At 35.1% G+C, this 21,907-nt stretch overlaps 1 protein-coding gene across 3 annotated transcripts; it reads left to right on the plus strand.

The window, feature by feature from the left end:
* The first annotated feature begins 13,090 nt into the window (after positions 1-13,090).
* LOC149536955 (uncharacterized) lies at positions 13,091-21,474 on the plus strand. Of its 3 annotated transcripts, XM_089806541.1 has the most exons (5): positions 13,091-13,490; positions 15,666-15,975; positions 16,068-16,115; positions 20,615-20,768; positions 20,968-21,474. In XM_089806541.1, exons 4-5 carry the CDS (start codon positions 20,631-20,633, stop codon positions 21,220-21,222), a joined length of 393 nt encoding a protein of 130 aa, XP_089662667.1. In that variant the 5' UTR covers positions 13,091-13,490; positions 15,666-15,975; positions 16,068-16,115; positions 20,615-20,630; the 3' UTR covers positions 21,223-21,474. The 3 variants fall into 3 exon arrangements, 2 of the variants coding, with proteins under 2 accessions (XP_089662667.1, XP_089662666.1); XR_016357751.1 differs by lacking the exons at positions 15,666-15,975; positions 16,068-16,115 and having other exon boundaries at positions 20,615-20,739; positions 20,965-21,474; XM_089806540.1 differs by lacking the exons at positions 15,666-15,975; positions 16,068-16,115 and having other exon boundaries at positions 13,104-13,490.
* Positions 21,475-21,907: the final 433 nt, after the last annotated feature.

Raw genomic sequence — 21,907 nt, forward strand, 5'->3', positions numbered from 1 at the left:
GAATAGAATAAAAGGAAGCATTTGTGGCTTCATAAGAGAGGTTGAATATGAGAAGAAATTGGTGTGTGAGTTGCAGCTTTGTTCTTGGAATTTGAGGACGTCTATCCTCTCTTGTAACATTCTAGACGGCATTCCCTTGGGGTTTGGCCTTTGGAATTCTTTCTTATTGGCTTCATTATCAGGCAGTTTAGTTGCATTTTCGGCTACAGGCAGATTTGATATTTTGCTCATATCTTCTTCACTACTTGTTCGACGCTTATGCCGCTTGGAGGGAATGGTATTATGAAGGTAGTGGACTGATTGGAGGACAAAGTATTGTAGCAGCAAGTTCGTAAGCATGGGCTGGAGTATTATGACAATATTGCTGAAGTAATTAGTGAGTTGATAAATCTGCCATGTATTTGGTTTTATGAATTTTGAAAATAACATTTTATTAGCAGCCATTCATTTCCACTTTGCATATTATTGTAGTTTCTTTCTTGTTTATGTTGTATGATACCAATTCCATGCACGAAACACAACAAACAAATAAATGTTTGATTTCCGGAGTTATAAGGGGTTTTAAGAAGTTGAATGCAAACTATTTGACATAATTCCTTTTAGCAATTTGGTTTAGTTTTTTGGGACATCCAGGGGTGCCCATTACATAAATGAAAAATTATATGCACATATTTATAAATTGTAAAATATTTGGTCTTGATGAAATTGATTACAAAAAAAATCATGATACCAAGAAAAAATGTAGGCCATGGAGTTAAAAAAAATAACTTCTAATGAGGACAAGAAATTAGCTTTCAGAGAAGGCTATACAGTCGTGGTTGAACGACTACAAGCAATGAGGTAAATAAGTCAATTGTTTTTTTATTTCAAATTGAATACTTTAGCAATTACTGTATTTGATATTAAGTTAGACAAAAATATAAGTCGTTATGTTTTTCTTAAGTAAGGAAACAATGATTATATATTTGTTTAAAACTTTAAAGTGAATATATTTATATGTACTAAAATGAATGATTAACATTTTTTAGTATTGGTCTTGTATTTATATGTATATATTGTTGATAAATGCACTAATTATTTACATTGGATTGCAACCTGCCAATCCTAATACATCAGTCAAGCACTGTGGAGGCATTGATTCGAATGTGGATTCTAGTACTCAAGGTATATATTTTTTATTTTTGAATTATTAATACAAGTAAAAATTTTAAATTGAATTTCGTGTAGTAATAAAATTGAACTATAATATGTGTTGGGATTAAGAAAAAATTGTGTATTGCGGTTGTAGGGGATGCAAAGGTTGTTCTTGATGAGCGTGTTGAGGTCCAAGCCGACGGGCAAGATGATGTGGTTAAACAAGGTAAAGAGCACTATAATGTTCTTTAAAATCTTTAAAGTCTTGAATTTTTTTAATTTAACCATTTTATTTGTTATTGCAGAGGACCCACCTTTGCAAAGAATAATGGGTGCACATCCACAGGTGAGAAAAAATATCAATGACAACATGGATATGCCTTTGCAACAATATAGGGAAGGACAAAAAAAAGAAAAAAAGAAAAAAGAAATGATTTATGTGAACTTATGTAACTTATTTGATAAGGATTGATGTTTATGTCTAGATGTTTTATTTATGTTCTATTGAATGTTCATGTGAGTCTTATGTTTTAATGTTAATGTAAATGTTGTAATGTAAGTTATGTGTTAATGAATGTTATCATGTGATAATTCATGAATGTTACATTTTATTAATAGAATGAATGAATTTTAGATGTTAACAGGGAATTTAGATGTTGGGGGAGGGGGTGGGGCCAAATGATCTTCCACCTTCACATGGTTGGCTTTGATTAGTAGAGAATATTAAACTATTCTTGAAACCAAGTGAAGCTCAACATTAACCTATGATTGCATGACAACTAATTGTGTGAATCTCTTGGTTTCAGGCAATGCATAAGGACACCGTAGTTCAATATGCAATCTCAATTCATATGCATATGACATCGAGTCATAGCCCACATGGTCATACCTTTTTTTTAGATTGCACAATTAGATAGCCCACATGCCATATATAATATCATACATGGGCATTTCTGTAACATCTAGTGATACACTGAAAATAATCCAAAATTTCTTCTTCCAAGTGAAGGGCATGTGAGTTAAACTAAATAATAATGAGTGTGTTACTAAAGTCCATGAACTATGCAATGATAGGCTCCACATACTATTAAACATATTAGCAACTAAGATACTTATATGAAGTCTTCCTTGTCTTGTTTGGTCCAATGCTTGTTAGATATGAGCTCAAGCTTAGGTTGATAAATCAACTCTAGATGCATGGTATGGTTGTGAAGTAGCTAACTAAACCATGTACTGTTGAATATCATTGGGTGGAAATGAAATGGCCACTCATGTTTTATTGTCACACCCACTATCACACACTTAGTTTAGTCCTTTTATTCTTTTCATCTATGAAAAATGATAGTACAACTGATGGCTAATTATTATTGCCCACTCTTTAATATCTTATGTTTTCTATTACAATCATCAAAATATCTTATGTTTATCTATTTGTGTGCTTAGGTTTGGTGTTTTTTCTATTTCAATGATTGATGGGGAAGTAGGGTTGTGTGTTGGCTGCAATGTATGGGCAAAAAAACTAAATCAAGCTCTTAGACCTCTTTTTATGTAATTGTAAACTCTCTTTTATTAGTAATAAAATTTTATTTATTATAAAAATATAAAAATTAAGTACATTTAATTAATTTAAATAAAATAATAAATATATCTAATTAATTTAATGTAAATAGTAATAGTCAATTATCATATAAAAAATAAGTGTCACATAAAGGCCATGTCGCAAATAAATAAATATAATAATATTAGATTAAATTAGTAATTTTAAATAATAGTATTAGCATTAGAATAAAATATTAAATATTAAATTTATAATTGAAAACAATCTACCAATTTAAGTAGATTCTAAACTCTATTATTAATATGATAATTCCTTATAATTCTAATAATAGTAATATTTTTTATAATTAAGATTATAATTAGAATCAATAGTCATCATAATTTAAATTCTAATTATATTTTTAAAATTTATTATTTACAAGTTCTTTTTAACCATAATCTTAATTTTATTAAATATGTTTTATTTAATTATCTATATATAATTATATTTTTTATAAATAAAAATGTAAAAGTGAGCAATTTTTTATTATAAATAATTTAAATACTAGCTTTATATTAATTTATAATTAATGAAATTATTTTATAAATATAACAAAATCTTAATTTTATGTATAATTATTTTGAAAAATATATTAACAACCTAAATTTTGTTTTTGTTAATATTTTTTAATTACATGATTAATAGTATTATATATTTTGTATTTTAATATTCTGTATATTATATATAAATTTTTTTGTGATGAATGGTCCCTTCATTATATTAAAAAAAATACAATAAAGTTACATATTCACAAAGAAAGGGGCTAGGGAAATAGGATCAGCCTGCGAGTTCATATGACCATAGGCCAGAAATCAACTATTCATCAAATTTTTTTTTTAGAAAACATCATAATATAAAGAAATCCTCATGCTTCCAACACAACACTAGCCAAGGGAGGGGGATCCTTATCATCAAAGCCCCACCCGAGGGTGGGGTGAGTAGATGGCTCAAGGGGAGCCCATCTGTCATCAACAATAGTATCATTACCTTCAGCTTTCTCGCCCTCAGGCCTGGGAGGAGAAATGGCTAATTCTAGTTGGGGAAACACCCACTTGGGGTCTTAGTGAGTGGAGGGCCAACCGGTAATAGGAGCAGCAAGAGGAGCCATTGGGAACCACCTTGAACCAGACCTCCGAGGAGGCATGACAAAGCGGTGCCGACCACTAGAGCCTCTAGAAGAGTGATGTCAACCAAAAGCACCACTACTTGGAGAGTGGTGCAACTGAGAGTGAGGCATGTGTGAGCAGAAAGTAGAACTCTTACATCCTCAATGGCAACTGCGAGGAGGATTATGGTCATCGAAGGCCAAATCCAGTGGAACATGAGCTATCATATAGGGGGCATTTCCCTAATGAGCCAAAAGCTCCTATAAGTGAGCCACCTCCAAACCCACTTTATCTATTTGTACTTGAATTTGCAACATGACATTGTTATAAATACATGATTTAACATACATAGCCACATTAATGTCAAGTGTGTTGTTAGCATAAATGATTGCTTTCCAAATGGTAAATAAGATCTCCAATCTGAAAGCATGCCATATTTGGGCATATTTGAAGGGTATCTAAGTATTATCACCTAGAAGAACCATATGCTACGAAAAAGATTCTACATAGAAGGGGTGAAAGAGATCATGGATTCATCACCAGTAACATTGAGCCCATCTATAGAACCAAAAAATATGCAAAAAAGAATCTAGTTGACCACAGAAAGGGCAATGGGGGTTAGGAACTCCCAAGTGCCACAGCTAAAGGCCCAAAGACAAGCCCTAAAAAAGAATACACCAAGAAAAATGCATAATTTTTGGATTTAGTAATGGCGTGCCACACAATAGAGAATCTATGACTCCAAGTGCGGTGTGAAGATTGCAAATGCCATCATTGGTTGAGAACATCAACCATGGGCAGGTGAGGAACCAACCATCGGTAGCCTAGCCTAGGCTTATAGTTGGTTACCAGGGTGTCTGGATACCACTTCCAATCTTTCCACCAAGGGAAAGAGGACTTGAATGCCCACTTTATGTAACAAATATGGAGGCACCGCAGAAACTAGAAGATCAAAAGTCTGTCGATCTCGACGTGTGAGCCAGAATTGCACTTTCATGTCCTCCCACTATTGTAGGTTCATAGTAACTCTAGAAAAAAGATCTTTAGGGGTCTTTATGCCACATTTAAAAAAAATTAGAGCACTAGCCCCATGTACCTTAGTCAGGGGAACACCTTAGATAGCAAATAATGGTGACCGCCAGAGATTATACTAGTTCATGGAGAGCCCATCTCTGAACCCATTGCCAACCCAATGAAGCCATGGCTTAACTACTTCCCAAGATTTCCAAATACTCTTGGCAACAAAAGTACCCTAAATTTGGATAGGTTCAGTGGTAACAAGAAGGTTTGAAACTCAATCCCCTTCCAGGTTGGCCAGTGAACTAGAAAGCCTGAAGAAATGCAATGTCTTAACAAAATCTTCCAGGCTTCATTGTTGGAAAGAGCTCGAATCACCCATTTAGAACATAAATTAGTACCTTGCTTCTAGTTGGACAACAAGCCTAGGCCACCAGACACTTTGGGAAGATAGCAGAAATCCTAGGCAACTCTATGAAAGCCCTAGTGAGAAGCATCTGACACATAGAGGAAGTCACATAATAGGCACTCAAGTTTGAGGTGGGAGGCCTTTGAAGGAGCCCAATAGGAAGAATAATAAACATGGGTGGTGGCTAACACTTTGGAGCAAATCTGGAATTTTCCCACAAGGGAGAGAGGTTTGGTGATCTAATACTCTAGCTTCTTCTCTATTCTGGCAAGAACCACATTCCATAGCTCAACAATTGAGGCTTGGAAGGCAAAGGGGATACCCAGAAAATGAAAGAATTCCCAAGGATAAATGCATTTCCATAGACATTACTCAAGTTCAGCAAGACGGGGAAGGGAAGATTGCTTGTAGCAAAGGGTTTTGTGTCATTGAATAGCAAACGCTAAAGCAAGACAAAGTGTGTCAAGAGATTACAAAGCAGAGGAAATATTCTCTTCATCCTCTATGAGAGTGAGGAAGGAGTCATCTATGAAATGACCATTCACAAGTTGATCAGGGGAATCTGTGAGGGAAATACCCTAGACCCTTCTTTGTGAGAAAATACCCAAAACCTTCTGTTGCCAACACATATAAAGAGGGCGCCAGCAGGCATCCTTGGAAAATTGATCGATAAAGCCCAAATACTTGAGACTGATGACCATTAATGGAGATGCAAGCAGAGGCATCTCCAAAAAGCATCTAGACTAACTGTAAAAAGGTAGGGCCAAACCCAAGAGCCTGAAGCATTGCAAGTATGAAAGGCCACTCAATCCTATCATAAGCTTTGGAAAAATCAATTTTGAGAAAGATGGCATGTTGCTTTGAATGTCAAGCCCATTCCATCCCTTCCCACAAAACAATTATATTGTCCAAGTTATAATGGGATTTGATAAAACCCATTTGTTCAAGGCAAATGATCTAAGGATGAAGATGATGGATTTTAAGAGAGAGAGCATTGGCAATGATCTTATAGGAGACATTCAACAACATAATAGGCCTCCAATTGCAAATGTCTTTGAGGTCTCCCACCTTAGGTATGAATTTGATATTCCCCTTGTTAATAATATTTCCTAGAGAATGAGAATTATAGGCCTCAATGTAAACCTTATGCAGGTTTGGATCAATCTCATTCCAAAATGTTTTGTAAAACTCACAAGGGAAGCCATCACAATTGGGGGCCTTATCATCTGCCATGGAGAAGACAACTTCCCTGAGGTCCTCTAAAGTGAGCTTTTGTTCACAGAATGCATATTATTCTAGAGTGAGTCTTTTAGGCGTAACAACCAAACAAGCTTACAAGGCTTGGTCCCAGGCTACCGAGGGACCCTAGACTATGAAAACTTTTTCATAATGGCAAATGAAAACTTGGAGAATGTCAGGAAGCTTACAAAAGGTGTTTTGAACCTCTCGAATGCATTTTATCCCCACCACATAGTGGCGTGCTCTCAACACATTGAATAATTCCTTGGAAGCTTAATCACCAACCTCCAACCAGTGAAGGCAAGCTTTGAGTTGAGCTCCTTAGGCAGTATAATTTTTTGCAACCCACTTCTAGTGGCAAAGGTTTGCAAGCTAAACTTGGAGATTTGTATCAAATGGATTCATGGAAAGAGTTTCAGTGGCCATACAAAGATCTTTGATAGTGGCCTCAAAGGATCTCTTGTGGTGCGTGACCAATTTCCTCCCATAAATGCGAAGAAACCTTATAGTATGGGTGATGGCATCATTCCACAATTGAATCCACCCAAAGGAAGAGTGGGGCCTAGGTTCAAGGTTCCAAGTTTGTAAAATATGAGCGATAGTAGACGGATGGGACAACACTGAAGTATTAATGTAAAACTAGGTTTTACAATTATGAGGAGGGGTGGAATGCTAGGTAATGAAGAGGTGGATGTGAAAATGATCCGAAAGAGTCACGTCAAGGAGTGGAGTGATAGGAAGTAGACTCATGTGAGAAAAAAAGAAAAAGGACTGAGCAGAAATCATAACACGGTCCAACCTTTTAAGGACCCTGTTAGCTCCCTCTCAAAAGTTGGACCATGTGTACCAAATGCCATCAGTTTGGTGGTGATGAACATTGGGATCAAAAAGACCCAACTTATTTCGCATGTAAAACTGGGCTTCTCACTCACCAGTTGACCATCGAAAAGGCAGAAGGCCCACTTTATCAACAGCTAGCTTTGAAACCATATTAAAATCCACGTAGAATATCCTGGTGGTAGGCAACAAAGAATCAGCTAGTCACCTCCACAAGTGTGAGCACTCAACCACATCATTAAGGGCATAGATATTAACAATACCAAAAGAATGATTTTGAAAAGACAACAAAATCCAAACTACGCTTTGCATGGGGTTAGAACCATGGGAAACAACAAAAGGGAAAAGCCAAGGGGAGATGAGAGTGACTACACCACCTTAACTAGCTTCATGTTGAGAAGCAAAGCTAACACCATCCAGCCATATCACACGACAAGATGAGTTGAGAAGAAACCCAGAGACTTTGACTTCTTGCAGGCATAAAATATCAATATTGCCAAGCCTACGCTTGGTATCGCAAACATAATACTTTCTAGGGAGGTCTATTAGTCCCTGCACATTCCATGAGAGAAAATTCATCATAAACTAGCCTGCATATTATCCTCATCCTCAAGCGAGGAAAAGTTGTTATGCAAAAAAGTAGAGGATTCAAACGAGGGGTCATCCAAAGTGATGGCTCTTCATTTATCCCCAGTAATAGCGACTACATTTTGACCTTTAGGGCTGTGAGAGTGACAGAGAGGAAATCATAAAAGCTGCTTAAGGTGCGTGAACCCAAGCAACTTGTACCTCCAAATTTTCTATCCCCTATAATGCCAAGTTTAAAATGGGTGGCAACACAACCACAGGAACCTCTGGTGCCAAGGGCACAAGAGGAGCCACATTGGAGCTAGGATAGCTAGGTTCTTGAGAAAGAGGGTTTGGCTTAGCAATGCCCTTACCTTTCTTGACAATCGTTGTCCACTCATCTTTTTTAATGGCTAGAGCCGACTTGGGTTCCTACACCAAAGAGTGATTGCACTCAAGAAGAGGACAATCCTTTATCTTGTGGCTAGAATATTGAAAGAGAAAGCAAGTATTCGGGATATTTAGGTAAAGCACCTTTTGGGTAAAGGTGGTGGCACCAATCTAAATTTTCATAGATTCTTTAAGGTCCCTAGAGAGGTCAACCTTAACACAAACCCTTCACTGAGGGCAGGCATTAAAAAATTTGTCTGATTCCATGCAAATCACTTTGCCCATAGTTTGGGAAATTTTTGGGAGAAAAGACCAACAAGGGATGGGCAGCCCAGGGAACTCTACCCAAACTGGAACCCTAAGTTTGTAGTCATTTGAGACACAAAAGTCTCAAGACCATCTTTCAAAAACAAGCAGAGACAAGCGAATTGTTCACAACCCATGGCTGAAAATGCTCTCAGCCTGGGAGGGGTTACCAAAATGAAACAAAAAAAACCCTCAATGAGGTTTTGAATCCCTTCAAGGCGAATTCCCCAGGGGGACCAGGCCTTGGATACCCATTCATGCAATGTGCTTTTAGATCGAGTGCGACCCAAAAAATACCCAATAAAGGTTTGAAAATCTAGCCATTGACAAGTAGATTCAAAAATAGAAATATTCTGAATTAGGTCGGGAGAGGAATTACCTCGTGAAATACCTTGGGCACAAATTTGCACGAGTGTTTGCTCGGCGGGGCCATTTTCGCATGCAACAACAACTCTAGCACCAACAACAACTGTTGGGCTAGAGAGGGCTGAGGCCATTATATTCTAAAATAAATTCCTGCACTAAATGTGGAATGACAAATAGTAAAGCAGAAATGGCTCAGATGCAAACCATACAAACCCTAGTAGAGCTCATCATATTCCATATATAAATTTTAATATTAATAACACAAATATTTTATAATATATAATATATAATATATAATACATAATTAGAAATGTATTTATTTTCTTAAACTCTTATATTTACTTGTATTAATATTGGAATCGTCTCTTCAAGTATTTAGAATATAGAGAATACTTGGGATCATGACCTAAAAAATTATTTGTGCTAAATGTGTGTATATAAGACTCTAATTTTTTCAACCACTAAGAGAGTTGTAAATTAATTTTGTTAACTGATAAACATAAAAAAAAATTAGTAGGAAACCTAGGATGACTCTAAAGCTTGACATATCAAAAGCCTATGATTGTGTAAATTGGGAATTCCTCATCAAAGTAATGGAAAAGATTAGGTTTAATAGAGAGGTCATTGAGCTTGTCAAAGTTATGATCACAATGGTTTAGTTCTATGTGATTGTTAGTGAGACTCCTTGGGGTTCCTTCCCCTCGAGGAGGGGTCTAAGACAAGGATACCCCTTATCACCTTACCTCTTCATCATGATTGTAGAGGTTATTGGCATAACTTTCACATCCAAAGTGGAGGAAGGTGCTCTTCAAGGAATCAAACCGACCACTTCCTTCCCCCCAGATAATCCAATAATCTGTTGATAACATCTTTTATTAACATAAATTCTAATGATATTCCTATGGGGGCGTATATTAGCATTGTTGGAGATATGAGCTTATGTGTTGCACTCATGATTGTGTTTGTCATTCTGTCAACATACTGGTACTGGCAGCTCGTTACATAGGTAGAAGCGTTTGACATAGTTTGTGGATTGAAGATCAGCTTATGCATACTTGATTTTATGTTCTATAATATGTTTGGATGCTATAGCTAAGAGCACATATAGAAATATGAAGACTAGACAGAGTTATGAAGATTAGAGTGAAGGCAACTTTCAGACAACATTTCTAGAAAGTGGGTACAATTGTTTTGATTGTATCTCCTCATAGAGATGGAATTGGCTTAAGATGAATGATATATAGAGGTTGAAGATATGTTGTAGATGTCATGGTTTAGAGGGCATAATCTAAAGATCATTGAGTGGAAAGTTATGAAGACTATGAGTCGACAGTTTGCTTGCAATCTTAGATAAAGTCTAAAATTATAATGTAGTGTGTATTGTAATATCTTAAGATGGTCTTATGTTGATATTGTAAGTTGGGAAAGCCTCAAGGTCAACTCAATCACTTGATTTATGACTTGGTACAAAGAAACAATATTTTCCTTGGATGTAATGTATGGTATGTAGTCATATCTTTGTAATATGTATTGTGCGAACTTGACATGCAAGCTTGTAAAGATCATAATAGAGTTTGGTGTGATTGAGGCACAATGAATTTACAAGGAAGTGTATTTGGAAAGACAAGTTTATGGTTGGACAATGTTATTTCATGCTTGCATTATTAAGAAGGAATAGTATTGAGGCTATTGGATAGTGGGTTCAATTGTCCTCCTATGAACTCCTAACATGGTTGGCACAACTCTTAGTATGGTTAGAATCTCCTAACATGGATTCAAAGTCTCCTAGAGGGACTCATATGTATTGATTATATTTCATTGACTCATAATAGGGTCTATCCTCTACTAAGGAATTTTTATATTAGTACATCATTTTGTGGGTACCATCCCCACCAAAGTTTTCCCTCTGATCAAGGGTTTCCCTAGTTAATATATCTGGTGTTATTGTGTATGCTTGTCTTTCTATGGTTGTTGCATATATTATTGATATGTTTCATAATTAATAAAGATATTGAGATTTGTTTCAAGAGTATAACTAATTCATCCCCCCCCCCCCATTCTCAATTATCTTGGCAGACTTTACTTTCTAACACCTTCTAATGAAATGTAATTATTAGTGTATCTTTTCATTGATGTGTACGTCAAAATAGTCAGTAAATTTATAGATTTATTGAAAATAATTTATTTACTTGTTGATTCGACAATGTGTAGTCGACTAGTGACTTTGACTTTCTGCAATTGATGGTACTTGGCCTACGTGGCAAATGGATGCAAAACCACTCTTTACATATTCTTCCAACACGTCAATGAGTTTGACGTGGTGCTAATTTTATAAGCTTGGTGGAGTGCTATAAAATTAATTTTAAATCTCAACATGCATCGTTGATCTTTTCACATCATTTGGGTTTTAACTTTTCAAAATGAGTTAAAATAATCACTTTGACCATTTAATGCTTGAAAAAACAAAGGGATAATGGATTTAATTTCTCACCATTTTGAGGAGTTCAAGTGTATTTCAAAAGTGTAGCAATGAATTTCTAATGAACATAAAACTAATCATAGAGAATTTTCAATTAATTGACTTGACTATGCTACAATCACATTGAGTAAGTAAAAGAAAAACTCTCCCCAACTTTTAATTTCCCAAACAAGTGGTATGTCACAACCCCTATAAGTTAACCTTTGAGATTATCATATATTAACATATTATTAGAGAAGTGCATTAATGTGTTGCCTTTATAGTTATATATTATTTTGGTTTAATTTGATTAATTTAATTATTCTCCAATGAATTATATTATTCTCTATGTGCTACCTAGATTTTAATTCAAGTTCTATTTTTTTAATGTCCATTCCATATTATTAGTCCTGCCTTTTTAAAGGTGAGACTAATGTTTTTGATAGACCAGCCCGAATTAATTTTTCACAAACAAAATGTCATATTCCAAAGTCTGTTTAAAGTTTGAAAGCGTTGATTTTTAAAAACAATTATCAGATAGTAATTCAGTCTTTTTGATTGGTTCATCGACAATTTCCTAGGGGTTTCAGTTAATTTTCTAATTAGAAAATAGAAAAAAAAAATGTCGGTGCTTCTAAGGACACTTTCTCGAGCGAGATTCTTTCCAGCGAGGTTTCTAGAGCGTCCATATTAATATTTATTAAAAATAGAAAAGATCAATGCATTGCATTTATTACTGACTGAAGATCAATGTTGCTTCAATCATCGGACTCTCATCACTTCACCACTACCTAAATTTTAGCCGGAGTTTCTCTATAAATGAATATTATGTCTTATATTTCTTGAATGTAATTAAAAATTTTCTTTGAATGTAATTAAATTTTTTCTAAGTATTGTAATTTTATTTATAATTATAGGTTAAAAAACATTGTTAATATTATTCTTAGTTTAATTTGAAGGATGCATATAAAAAATTGTAATCTAAATTTAATTTCTCTTTCAAATTATTATAAAAATGAAACGAATAATTATAAAATTTGATTTTAAAAAATTATGATATTAAAGAATTTTAAAAATATTTTACCCTCAATTTTTAAGTTCTTTTACAACAATAGACTCATATATTTTTATTAGTTACCCTCTAAAATTATCATTCTTTTTCATTATATTTACTCTTCTAATTTTTTAATTTAATATTTTTTCATTTTATTTTAAATTTTGTCAATATATTTTAGTACAAATTATTTTCAATGAGTAATATTTTTAAACAACTTTAATAGTTATTTATGTTAAAATCATCAAATTTGAGGAAAGATAACAAAAAAAATTTACACATTCAAAATGATTTAAATATTCTATTAAAGTTGTATTCAATTTTCAAATTGAAAAGTCAACTTTCATTGATTTATTTGCTTGTACAAATTGAACGTAATCTTCAATAATAAATAATTTATTAATATATTTATCTATTACAATTTAATAAATTTGATAAATTCTTCAACAATTATATATATATATTGAAACCATTTCACCTTAAAATCTTTGCACTCTATCCTTTTGCATAAGGCCGGACTAAAGCTCTTCAGAGCTCTTGTTTTAATTTATTGGACTTTTATTTGTTCATTTATTTGTAATTCCATAATAATAAAAAACAGTTGAAATGAATGATTTCTATTGAAATATTAAATAATTATTAATTAAAAATACTCCACAAGAATTATAGGGGAATCGACTCGAAGGAGGAAGCACTCGTATTGGAATCCTTCAGTACCATTCGAATTTCCCCAACTCTATGCTTGCCATTTGCCATTTTGTGGAGGAATCAAGACCAGTTATTATTTCGGAAGTAATTGGAGAAGAGAGAAAGGAACTTTAGGGCAGCAGCTGAGGAAATAACGTGGAGCAGATAGGGTTTTGAAAAGTTTGGAGTTCTCCGTGAATCGCTGCAAATCATTTCCAGAAGTCTCAACTGGAGAAGAAAATAGCAGCTGGGTAAAAAATGAAGACAGAGACCAGAGCTCTTTGAGTGAGTATTGGTCTTGCTGTTCTTACAAAAGTGGCCAGGTATGTAATAATGTTCCTATACTCTTGTAGGCGTAATAATCAGTACAATAACTTGTGTGGCTGGAAAATATTTATCATTTTTTCTTACAACTTCATAATTCACATTTCCTGTAATAAAATTAAATTGGCATAGAAATCTGATTTTTAATATGAGCAAGTCCTCCGGATACTATGCAAAGCTCTTTTGTTTCATAAATTAATTTATTAACATGCTTGGAATTAGTGCAGAATTTTGGAAATAAGGAATGGATCATGTTAAAGTCTACTCTCCTCAAAACCTATTTTACGAGCTCTTGACTGATTTGCCACTGTTGGTTATTCCAAGCAAAGTAAAAAGGAACAAAGCCTTGTTATTAATAAAAACACAGGTTGTTGACCACGATATAGAGTAATACACATGTTTTCCAAGTTATAAAGTTTATATCAGATCTCTAAGTTTACATCTCAGAAGTCAAAAATCTCTATGTATGATACAAATCAGAATTTAGTATTGTTTGGACTGCGAACATATTATTTTCTGATCTTCCTCCTCTTGATATGCTTAGCAGCTACATTAGAAGAACCAATTTAATGATGAATTGTTTATTGAGGATGAATCACATTTCTGCATTGGTCTGAATCTGTTAGATTTATTACATTAATCAGGCTAGTTTCTAAGTTTAGTTTAAATAAATAAATTAGTATAGTTGCTGGAAGTTATTCCCATATAGTTGCTGGAAGTTATTCCCTTAAGCAGTTTTTGTAAGGGAAAATAAGACTATATAAAGATGCTCAGACATCAATGTATATAACATTCAGTATCATTCAATATCAATTCTGTATGTATCCGAATGTATCTAGAAAATTTGAGTCAATAAAAATAGTCATTTTATATTTTAGCTCTTTCATTTGGTATCAGAGTGGGTTGATCAATGGGGAGAAGAGTTCTTTTAATGGATTTTAGATGACCAAACCTTAACTTATTGAAGATAGGAGGCTGGAGGCAATGGAGGTTGGAGGATTTTTATCATCTCTAGCTAGCTTCTCGCTCAGAGATGATTATTGCATGGGAAGCAACCATTTGTGTCCCTGTAAAGCCGGGGCTTGACAGATTCATCCTTGAAGAGAAGAAGGGACTTGATAGATTTGTGTCCCTAAAGGAAATAGGGGGCTTGGCTGCGTGATTGTCCTTCTATGGAGTGAAGGGGGCCAGGATTTAAAGAATGGTGTTAGAGACACTCGGAGGAGATGTCAACTTTCGGAGGAAAGGTGTCCATAACATATTAGTGGTGATTGTTTTTACGACACTTGAGGAGGCATTAGACACACTCAGAGGAGATGTGGACTTTCGCAGGAAGGGTGTCTCATGTGCAGCACCAGAGGAGGCATCAGGCACATTCCATGGAGATGTGAAATCTTGGAGGAACTATGTCTCGTTGTGTAAGGGAGGTGGAAACAATGTTATTATGAGGACAACTTCAGGATTTGCAGTCTGAAGTTGGGATATGAGGGCAACTTCAGGATTAGGATTTTCAATCTGAAGTTGCGGAGAGAGAATCTAGTTTCAAAGATTGGTGAAGGAGCTTCATCAAAGTTTCCAGAGGAATAATATTGGTGAAGACTTTCACTTTTTTGGATTAATGTAATAAGGGGGGAAATGTTGGACTTGTTAAATTAATTAGGTTAGTTTCTAATAAGATGTTAGATTTGTTGGATTAATTTAATAATGGGGAATGTTAGATTTATTACATTAATCAGGCTAGTTTCTAAGTTTAGTTTAAATAAATAAATAAGTTAAATGTATAGTTGCTGGAAGTTATTCCCGTATAGTTGTTGGAAGTTATTCCCGTAAGCAGTTTTTGTAAGGGAAAATAAGACTATATAAAGATGCTCAGACATCAATATATATAACATTCAGTATCATTCAATATCAATTCTGTATGTATCCGAATGTATCCAGAAAATCTGAGTCAATAAAAATAGTCATTTTATATTTTAGCTCTTTCAGAATCCACACTTTTAAGGCTTTTCAGAAATCAACTTCCCTTGCAATCCTTCTGTTTGTTGAACACCTTGTTTTCTCCTTATAATATTTCCATACATTCTGTCAACATTGATGCTTTCAGTTAATCCTCCTTTCTCGCAGATTCCTGCTCATGTTATTGGGTGATTTATGTGGCGGTTTTTCTTGTTCAGCTAAATTTATTGGGAACGAGATGCCATTCCTTTGCAACATTAAGGCAGGAGAATCTGCAATGGGTGTAGAGGAAGAGGGCGCTTGGCATAGATTTTGTGTTCCAGTTGGGAAAAAAGTTGAGTGATCAGGGGCACATGTAACAGCCTGTTGATTGCCAGACAAGGAACCCAAACTGTGAAAAGTACAAGGAAATGATTGGATAGCATTTGAATGGATTGGATGGGAATATGGATTACTGGTGTGCTTCAACTCATTCTGCTCCTGCTTTTGGAATGTGTTCTGCCCCAAACATGAGTTAAAGAGTTGACTGTAAGTTTGTTTCTTTAGGGGGTAGCTGTGATTATGGATGGGAACTTCTATATGCCTTTTTTTGTCCCTCATTCAACCATGTTGTGTTGCAGAGATGACCAACGGAGAAATAAGCATATTAGCAATTGGAACAGAAACTGGTGAGTTGGATATCCATGGTTGATCAGAATAAGTTCTCTTAAAGGCTTTCCATGAAATACATAATCTGTGGGTAGCCTCTTTTCTATCAGACTAGGAACATTGTGATTTGATGTGCCAACTTTGTGGGATACAATACTTTCACTATGCCTTATCTCCTGTCTTTCTGTTTCCTTCAAGTTACATGGAATGCATTTTGACACATTTTCTTTTCCTCTACAATGTTGGCACATTGCATTACTTCTGGGCTTTTGTAGCTAAAATTGATCATTAACGCATGTTGTGCAGCGGTAATTGTCACCAGCTCCAAATGGGATGAGACATGCATAATGGTTTGTGACGTGCCTTTGGAGTGTTTGTTATTGCATTGCTGGGGATCATTCAGAATGTTTCCTGCCTCATTTTCTCTTCTCCCATTAAATCTCACAACAGGTTGGGGAGTAGGTTGTTTCCTTCTTGAGATGTCTACTACAGGATAATTTTTCTTCAATGCAGACTGTTTTTCCTTATGCTCTTCATTGTACCCAAACTGAATAGTGGCTTGCATAGACAACAGCGACATTGCATCTTGTGTCCTAATTGAGGAACCAGAACATCTAGCATTTCAACTTCCATCCCTTTGAATTCTATCAAGTAGAGAAGAATACTGTGAGACTCTGGCATTAAGATTTGACTGCTTAGCTTTGGATATTGAGTGATCTTGTCGACAGTCAGGTTGTTGATACCGAATGTAATAGCTATGCCAGGACATTCAGTTTGAACTGTTTCTTTGAAGAGACTAATTAATTGTTGTAATATGAGGAAATGTTTTCATGCTTACTACAAAACCAAATACCTGAACTACCATGCTACCTGCTGAGGTCAAAGGCTTGTTATCACCGAAGTAATTTGCAATTTTATTCAGTTGACTTAATAATAGTATCATAATTGAAATGTACCTGAGAAGCTTCCCTTGTGAATCCCGGGGGTAGCCTCTGTAGATAATCAGAATAGTTTCCTCAATTGTTAATTTTTTCCATGCCAATTTGCTTTCTCTGATGGATATGCTTTTCCTGTTAGCAATTTATTCAAAATGTGGAAGCATTGATAAGGCGTATGACTTGTTTGACAGAATGCCCAAAAGAAATGTGGTGTTGTGGACTGCAATAATTGCTTGATATACACAAAATGGATTTGATGAAAAAGCTTTAGAAAAATTCAAGCAAATTCAATTGGCAGGTTTATAGCCAGACTCCTGAACCTTTTCCAGCATCTTCCTTGCCTATGCCAAAAGCTTTGGAATAGTGATGGACATGTGTCAAAGCATAAAGGATAGAGGAGATCTGGGTGTTCCAAGTGATTCAAAACTATTCCCAGAGTCCGAGTGCCCTGATTGAGATCTAGGCCTATTTAAAGACTCAGGAGGCCATCCTGCCCCTGAAATTGGCCTATCTTTGCCTCTTTTCTCAAAATTAACTTTATCATCCAACTCCCTAATTAGAGCTTCCATTTTTTCTATTCTTTGGATGCTATTGCTTCATACGAGGCATTACGATTTCCTTCAGAAGTATCTCCATTTACAACTCGCTGCTCAATGCCTGATTCTTTTGCCCGAGCTTTCAAATCATTGATTTCTTCCTTCAATTTTATCTCCTCTTCTGTGTCAGCCCTGTGGGTTACTCCATATTAGAAAAATGAAACAAAGAAATAACGCAAGCAGGCTAGAATCCAATAATGCAAATAACTTAAAAGCTAATGAGATACAATTGAAATTCATCAAGGCAGATGCCCTATCCAACTTTAATAGTAATATTGTTAAATAGAAAAAATACAGCCAGTTGATTTTGACAGCTACATTTGGAGAGGGGATATATGAAATACAAACCAACAACTGTGGGGAAACGACACCAACGAAAAAAATCCAGGAATTGTGTAATGCAAAGGTTTAGTCCAGTGAAGAAAAAGAATGAAGATTGAACCTTTTAAGACCATAGAGTTAGAAGGTTCAAATCTTAGGTAGGTAATATTTCCTAATTTTGAAAAAGGGTGAGAAGATATAAAAACAGGCTTGGACATTAAAGTAGACATCAAGACAAAAACGTTATAAAGCACAATAAAGATGCACTGAAAGGAATGATTATCAATAGAGAGCTAAAAACTTCTAGTGAAGAGAACGGATGTTCAAGACTCAAGTTGAAGGAAGCTAGGTTCACTACAGTTCCTTATTTTTAAGAATCAAAAGATAGAAAGATGAGTTTGGAAATTACAACATATATAAAACTTATAAATCACAAAAACTGGGACAGGATAAGATTGAGCCCAAAGAAATTAATGTATCTCCAAAGCTGAATTCTTGACTCTAAATATCCTTACAGATTCAAGTTTCAAACATTCAAAAGAAATTGCATTATATGGTGGGGCACTAGGCATCCAAAATCTAAAAACATTACACAACCAATATCAGAGATACATAAACTATATATAACTTGCAATCTCAAAATCAACCAAGTTGAATTTTTCAATTTTCAAGTTTACAGCCCCAAAATTAGCGCACAAGAATGTTAAGGTTTGTGAGGACAGGTGCAGAAAACCAAAATATACCATGTCTGGATAGAATGATGGTGAGTCCGGCTATACCTGGTTATATGGTCTCAATTGTGCATGGGTATTCATCAAACCATAGAGGAGAGAGGAATGCTGTTAGATGTCATAGTTGCAGCTGTCTTGGTAGGTATGAGTGCAAATGGATGAAGCACAAAAGGCATGGGAATTATAGAGTACTTTTATGAGATGTTGTTTGATAGAATGCCTGAGAGAAATGTGGTATGGCAGACTGTGATTATCACCAGATATGCACAGAATGGGTTTGTTGAAAAAGCCTTGGAAAATTTCAATAAAATGCAACTGGCAGATGTATAACCAGACTCCTCAACCTTTGCTAGCATCCTCATTGCCTGTGCCTAAGTGCGAGCTGAGCTTTGGAACACAGTTTTGACATCCATCAAAGCATAAAAGATACAGAAATTTTGTCAGACGTAATTGCAGTAGCTCTTCTAGTAAAAATGCATGCAAAAAGTGCAACAATAGACATGTTATGAGAACCTTCGACAGAAAGCCTAAAAGAGATGTCGTCTCCTAGAATACAATGATTGCAGGGCATGGACAGACTAGACTTCGCAATGATGCTGGCAAAATGTTTTAATTAATGAAGGACTCTGGAACATATTGTCACATTGTAAGCTTTGCTTGTTTTCTATGTTCTTGCAGCCATGCAAGTTTAGAGGATGGGATGTGCATACCTCAATCACATGACTGACTTCTATTGCATCACACCTGCAATTGATCATTGTGTATGCATGGTTGATCTTCTTGCTCATACTGGCTATGTTGAGGACTCTCTAAGCATAATCATTAAGATGCCAGTTAAACCTCTGCTGGTTGCATGGATGCCAGTCGATCACATAAGAATCTATGCTAGGGAGTGTCTACAATGACCTTTCTTTTTTACTTGAATCCTAAAAATGCTGTGATGAATTATCTCCAGAGGAAGAGATAAGAAATATACTAGCAACAGGGGAGGGATAGGCTGTGAGCTCCAAATGAAAGAGCAGTTCCAAGCACTGCCCCCTACCTATTTGCTGATTGAACTTTAGATGCGGCCTCCTATATAGTTGCCTATGCTTCTTCCATTACCTCTGCAGTTTCTGGTGGTTCATATTAATTCAAACATTTGCCGAGGTCAAAATTTCCATTGAAGAAATACTGTAATCATCAGGGTGATTGGTACAGATCCATCGACAATATAACATAAGCCCTCATGTCCCCCATTGTAGGGAGGGTGTGTATTTTGCATTTGTATCTTCATTCTCTGGTTCACACTGAGTGTTACAACTAAGAGTAGAATTCAATTTGCTCAAAATTATGTGCATTATAGGAATGAAAATGAAGATCTCAAATAGAGAGTAAAATGGACATGACATGTCTGGCAATGTTGCTGCCTCAACAACAGTGATGATAACGTTTGGTTCAGATAATTCATTTTGGTTGCAGATAAATTAACAAAACCTAGGAAAACTGTGTGGTAGTCTTGCTTTCAGCAGAAATTAATTAGGATGAGTATGACATGTTATCTATTGTAGTTTTGATGTTTTACATAGACATTAATTAGAAGTATGCCATATTATCTATTGCTATTGATTGGTGTAATCCTTGTACCTTGTTGGTGTAAGTGCTAGTTACAATTATCTACCATTTGTATGTTATATGCAATTCTATGTAGATTTCAAGCGAATACAGAAGCCAGTAAAGTATCTTCTTGTTTAGAATTTATTAGGACCTACCTTACAGAGGTAAGATTTTGCATCCATGGGAAAATACTCAATTTTGTTTCTTTGTATCTGTATTAATTATACCTGGTGCCCAAAATTGATTTGAAATAAAAGAAGAATATTCCTTGAAGATGAATGTCTATAAACATGGCAACTATGTAACTATGTGATACTTGATGTTTGAATTTTCACAGAAAACCTACTTGAAAGATGGCTGACTTCTTCAGTTGGAATCAAATGAGAAAATTGGGAAAAGCACTTCTTACTGCCTATGCTATCGGTGGAGCAGCATGGTTATGGGATGAAACATCACCTCTTGGTTGGTGGACATTAAAGCCCCGAACTAAGGTCTAGTTTATTAATTTCATCAATATATTACCTGTGATATGCTAGTCAAATTGGTGGAGGATAGGCTATAGATTTTATTTTCTTTGTGGTTGTTTGCTAAAAAATTATTTACTCTTATTTGAGAAACTTGTATTCATCTTTTGCATTTTAGAAAGAAGCATAAATTGTACACTTACAGTTGATGAACATTTGGTAGTAGGAAGAAAAACAAATGGCACATCTTTATGAACGTAGAGAATTTCCTTACCCTGGTGATGAGGATGCAGTTAGAGAATTCATTGCAAAAGGTGGTTCCTTTGGGACAACAATAGGGCCCAAAGGCATTGTGGATAAAACTGGGGACAGTCCTCAAATCAAACATCAGAAGGAAAAATTTGAAAGAGAATCACAAAAGTTATGGCTTAGAATGCGGAATGAGGTCATTGAAGAGCTCCAAGATCAAGGCTATGAGTAAAACTTGAATGCCAGTGCTAGAAAATACCCATTAGGTAACTTAGATTTTATCAACTTCATGCAATTATTGGAGTACAAATGAATTGTTAACTTATAAATAATTCTGTAGCCTATAAGAAAACAAAAATACTTCTTTTTGTTAGAAATAATTGAATAACAAGATGATCTGGCAGAAAATAAGATCATCCCTGGTCTCATCTATCTGTAAGATACTTTAAGAGAACAAGATTCATTAAGGTCTTCAGCATGAAAATTTTGCAGCTCTGATTCATTTGTAGGGGACAAATAATTTCACTCAACCTTCATTTAAATTTTTTTTCTCATTCTAATGAATTAGTCTAAAGAATTTCTCATTTTGTGTAAGGGATTTTCCTATCTTTTCTTGTGCTCGAAAGCAAATTTTGCAGCTGAATAAACAGATCACATGATTCAGGGATCCTTAAATTCTATGCAAGCTAGCTTGCCCAGAGTCATCTTATTTACAATTATCTTAAACGATTTAAGTTCATGTTGTTTTTGTAAAAATATCTCCCAACTGTATTTTTCTTAGTTTTTGTTTAATTATGTTTGATTTCTGGTTTAGGCTTTTACTATGTCATTGTGCTGTTATTTTCTTTGGGAAGAATTTTGGGTATCTTTTCTGAAATAGTAAACCTGGTTTTAAGCTGAGCACCACAGACGGAATC

Source organism: Cupressus sempervirens, chromosome 10 (genome assembly GCF_028749045.1).
Source record: "Cupressus sempervirens isolate cs-2001-9-10 chromosome 10, ASM2874904v1, whole genome shotgun sequence".
In the NCBI taxonomy this organism is placed as follows: domain Eukaryota; kingdom Viridiplantae; phylum Streptophyta; class Pinopsida; order Cupressales; family Cupressaceae; genus Cupressus; species Cupressus sempervirens.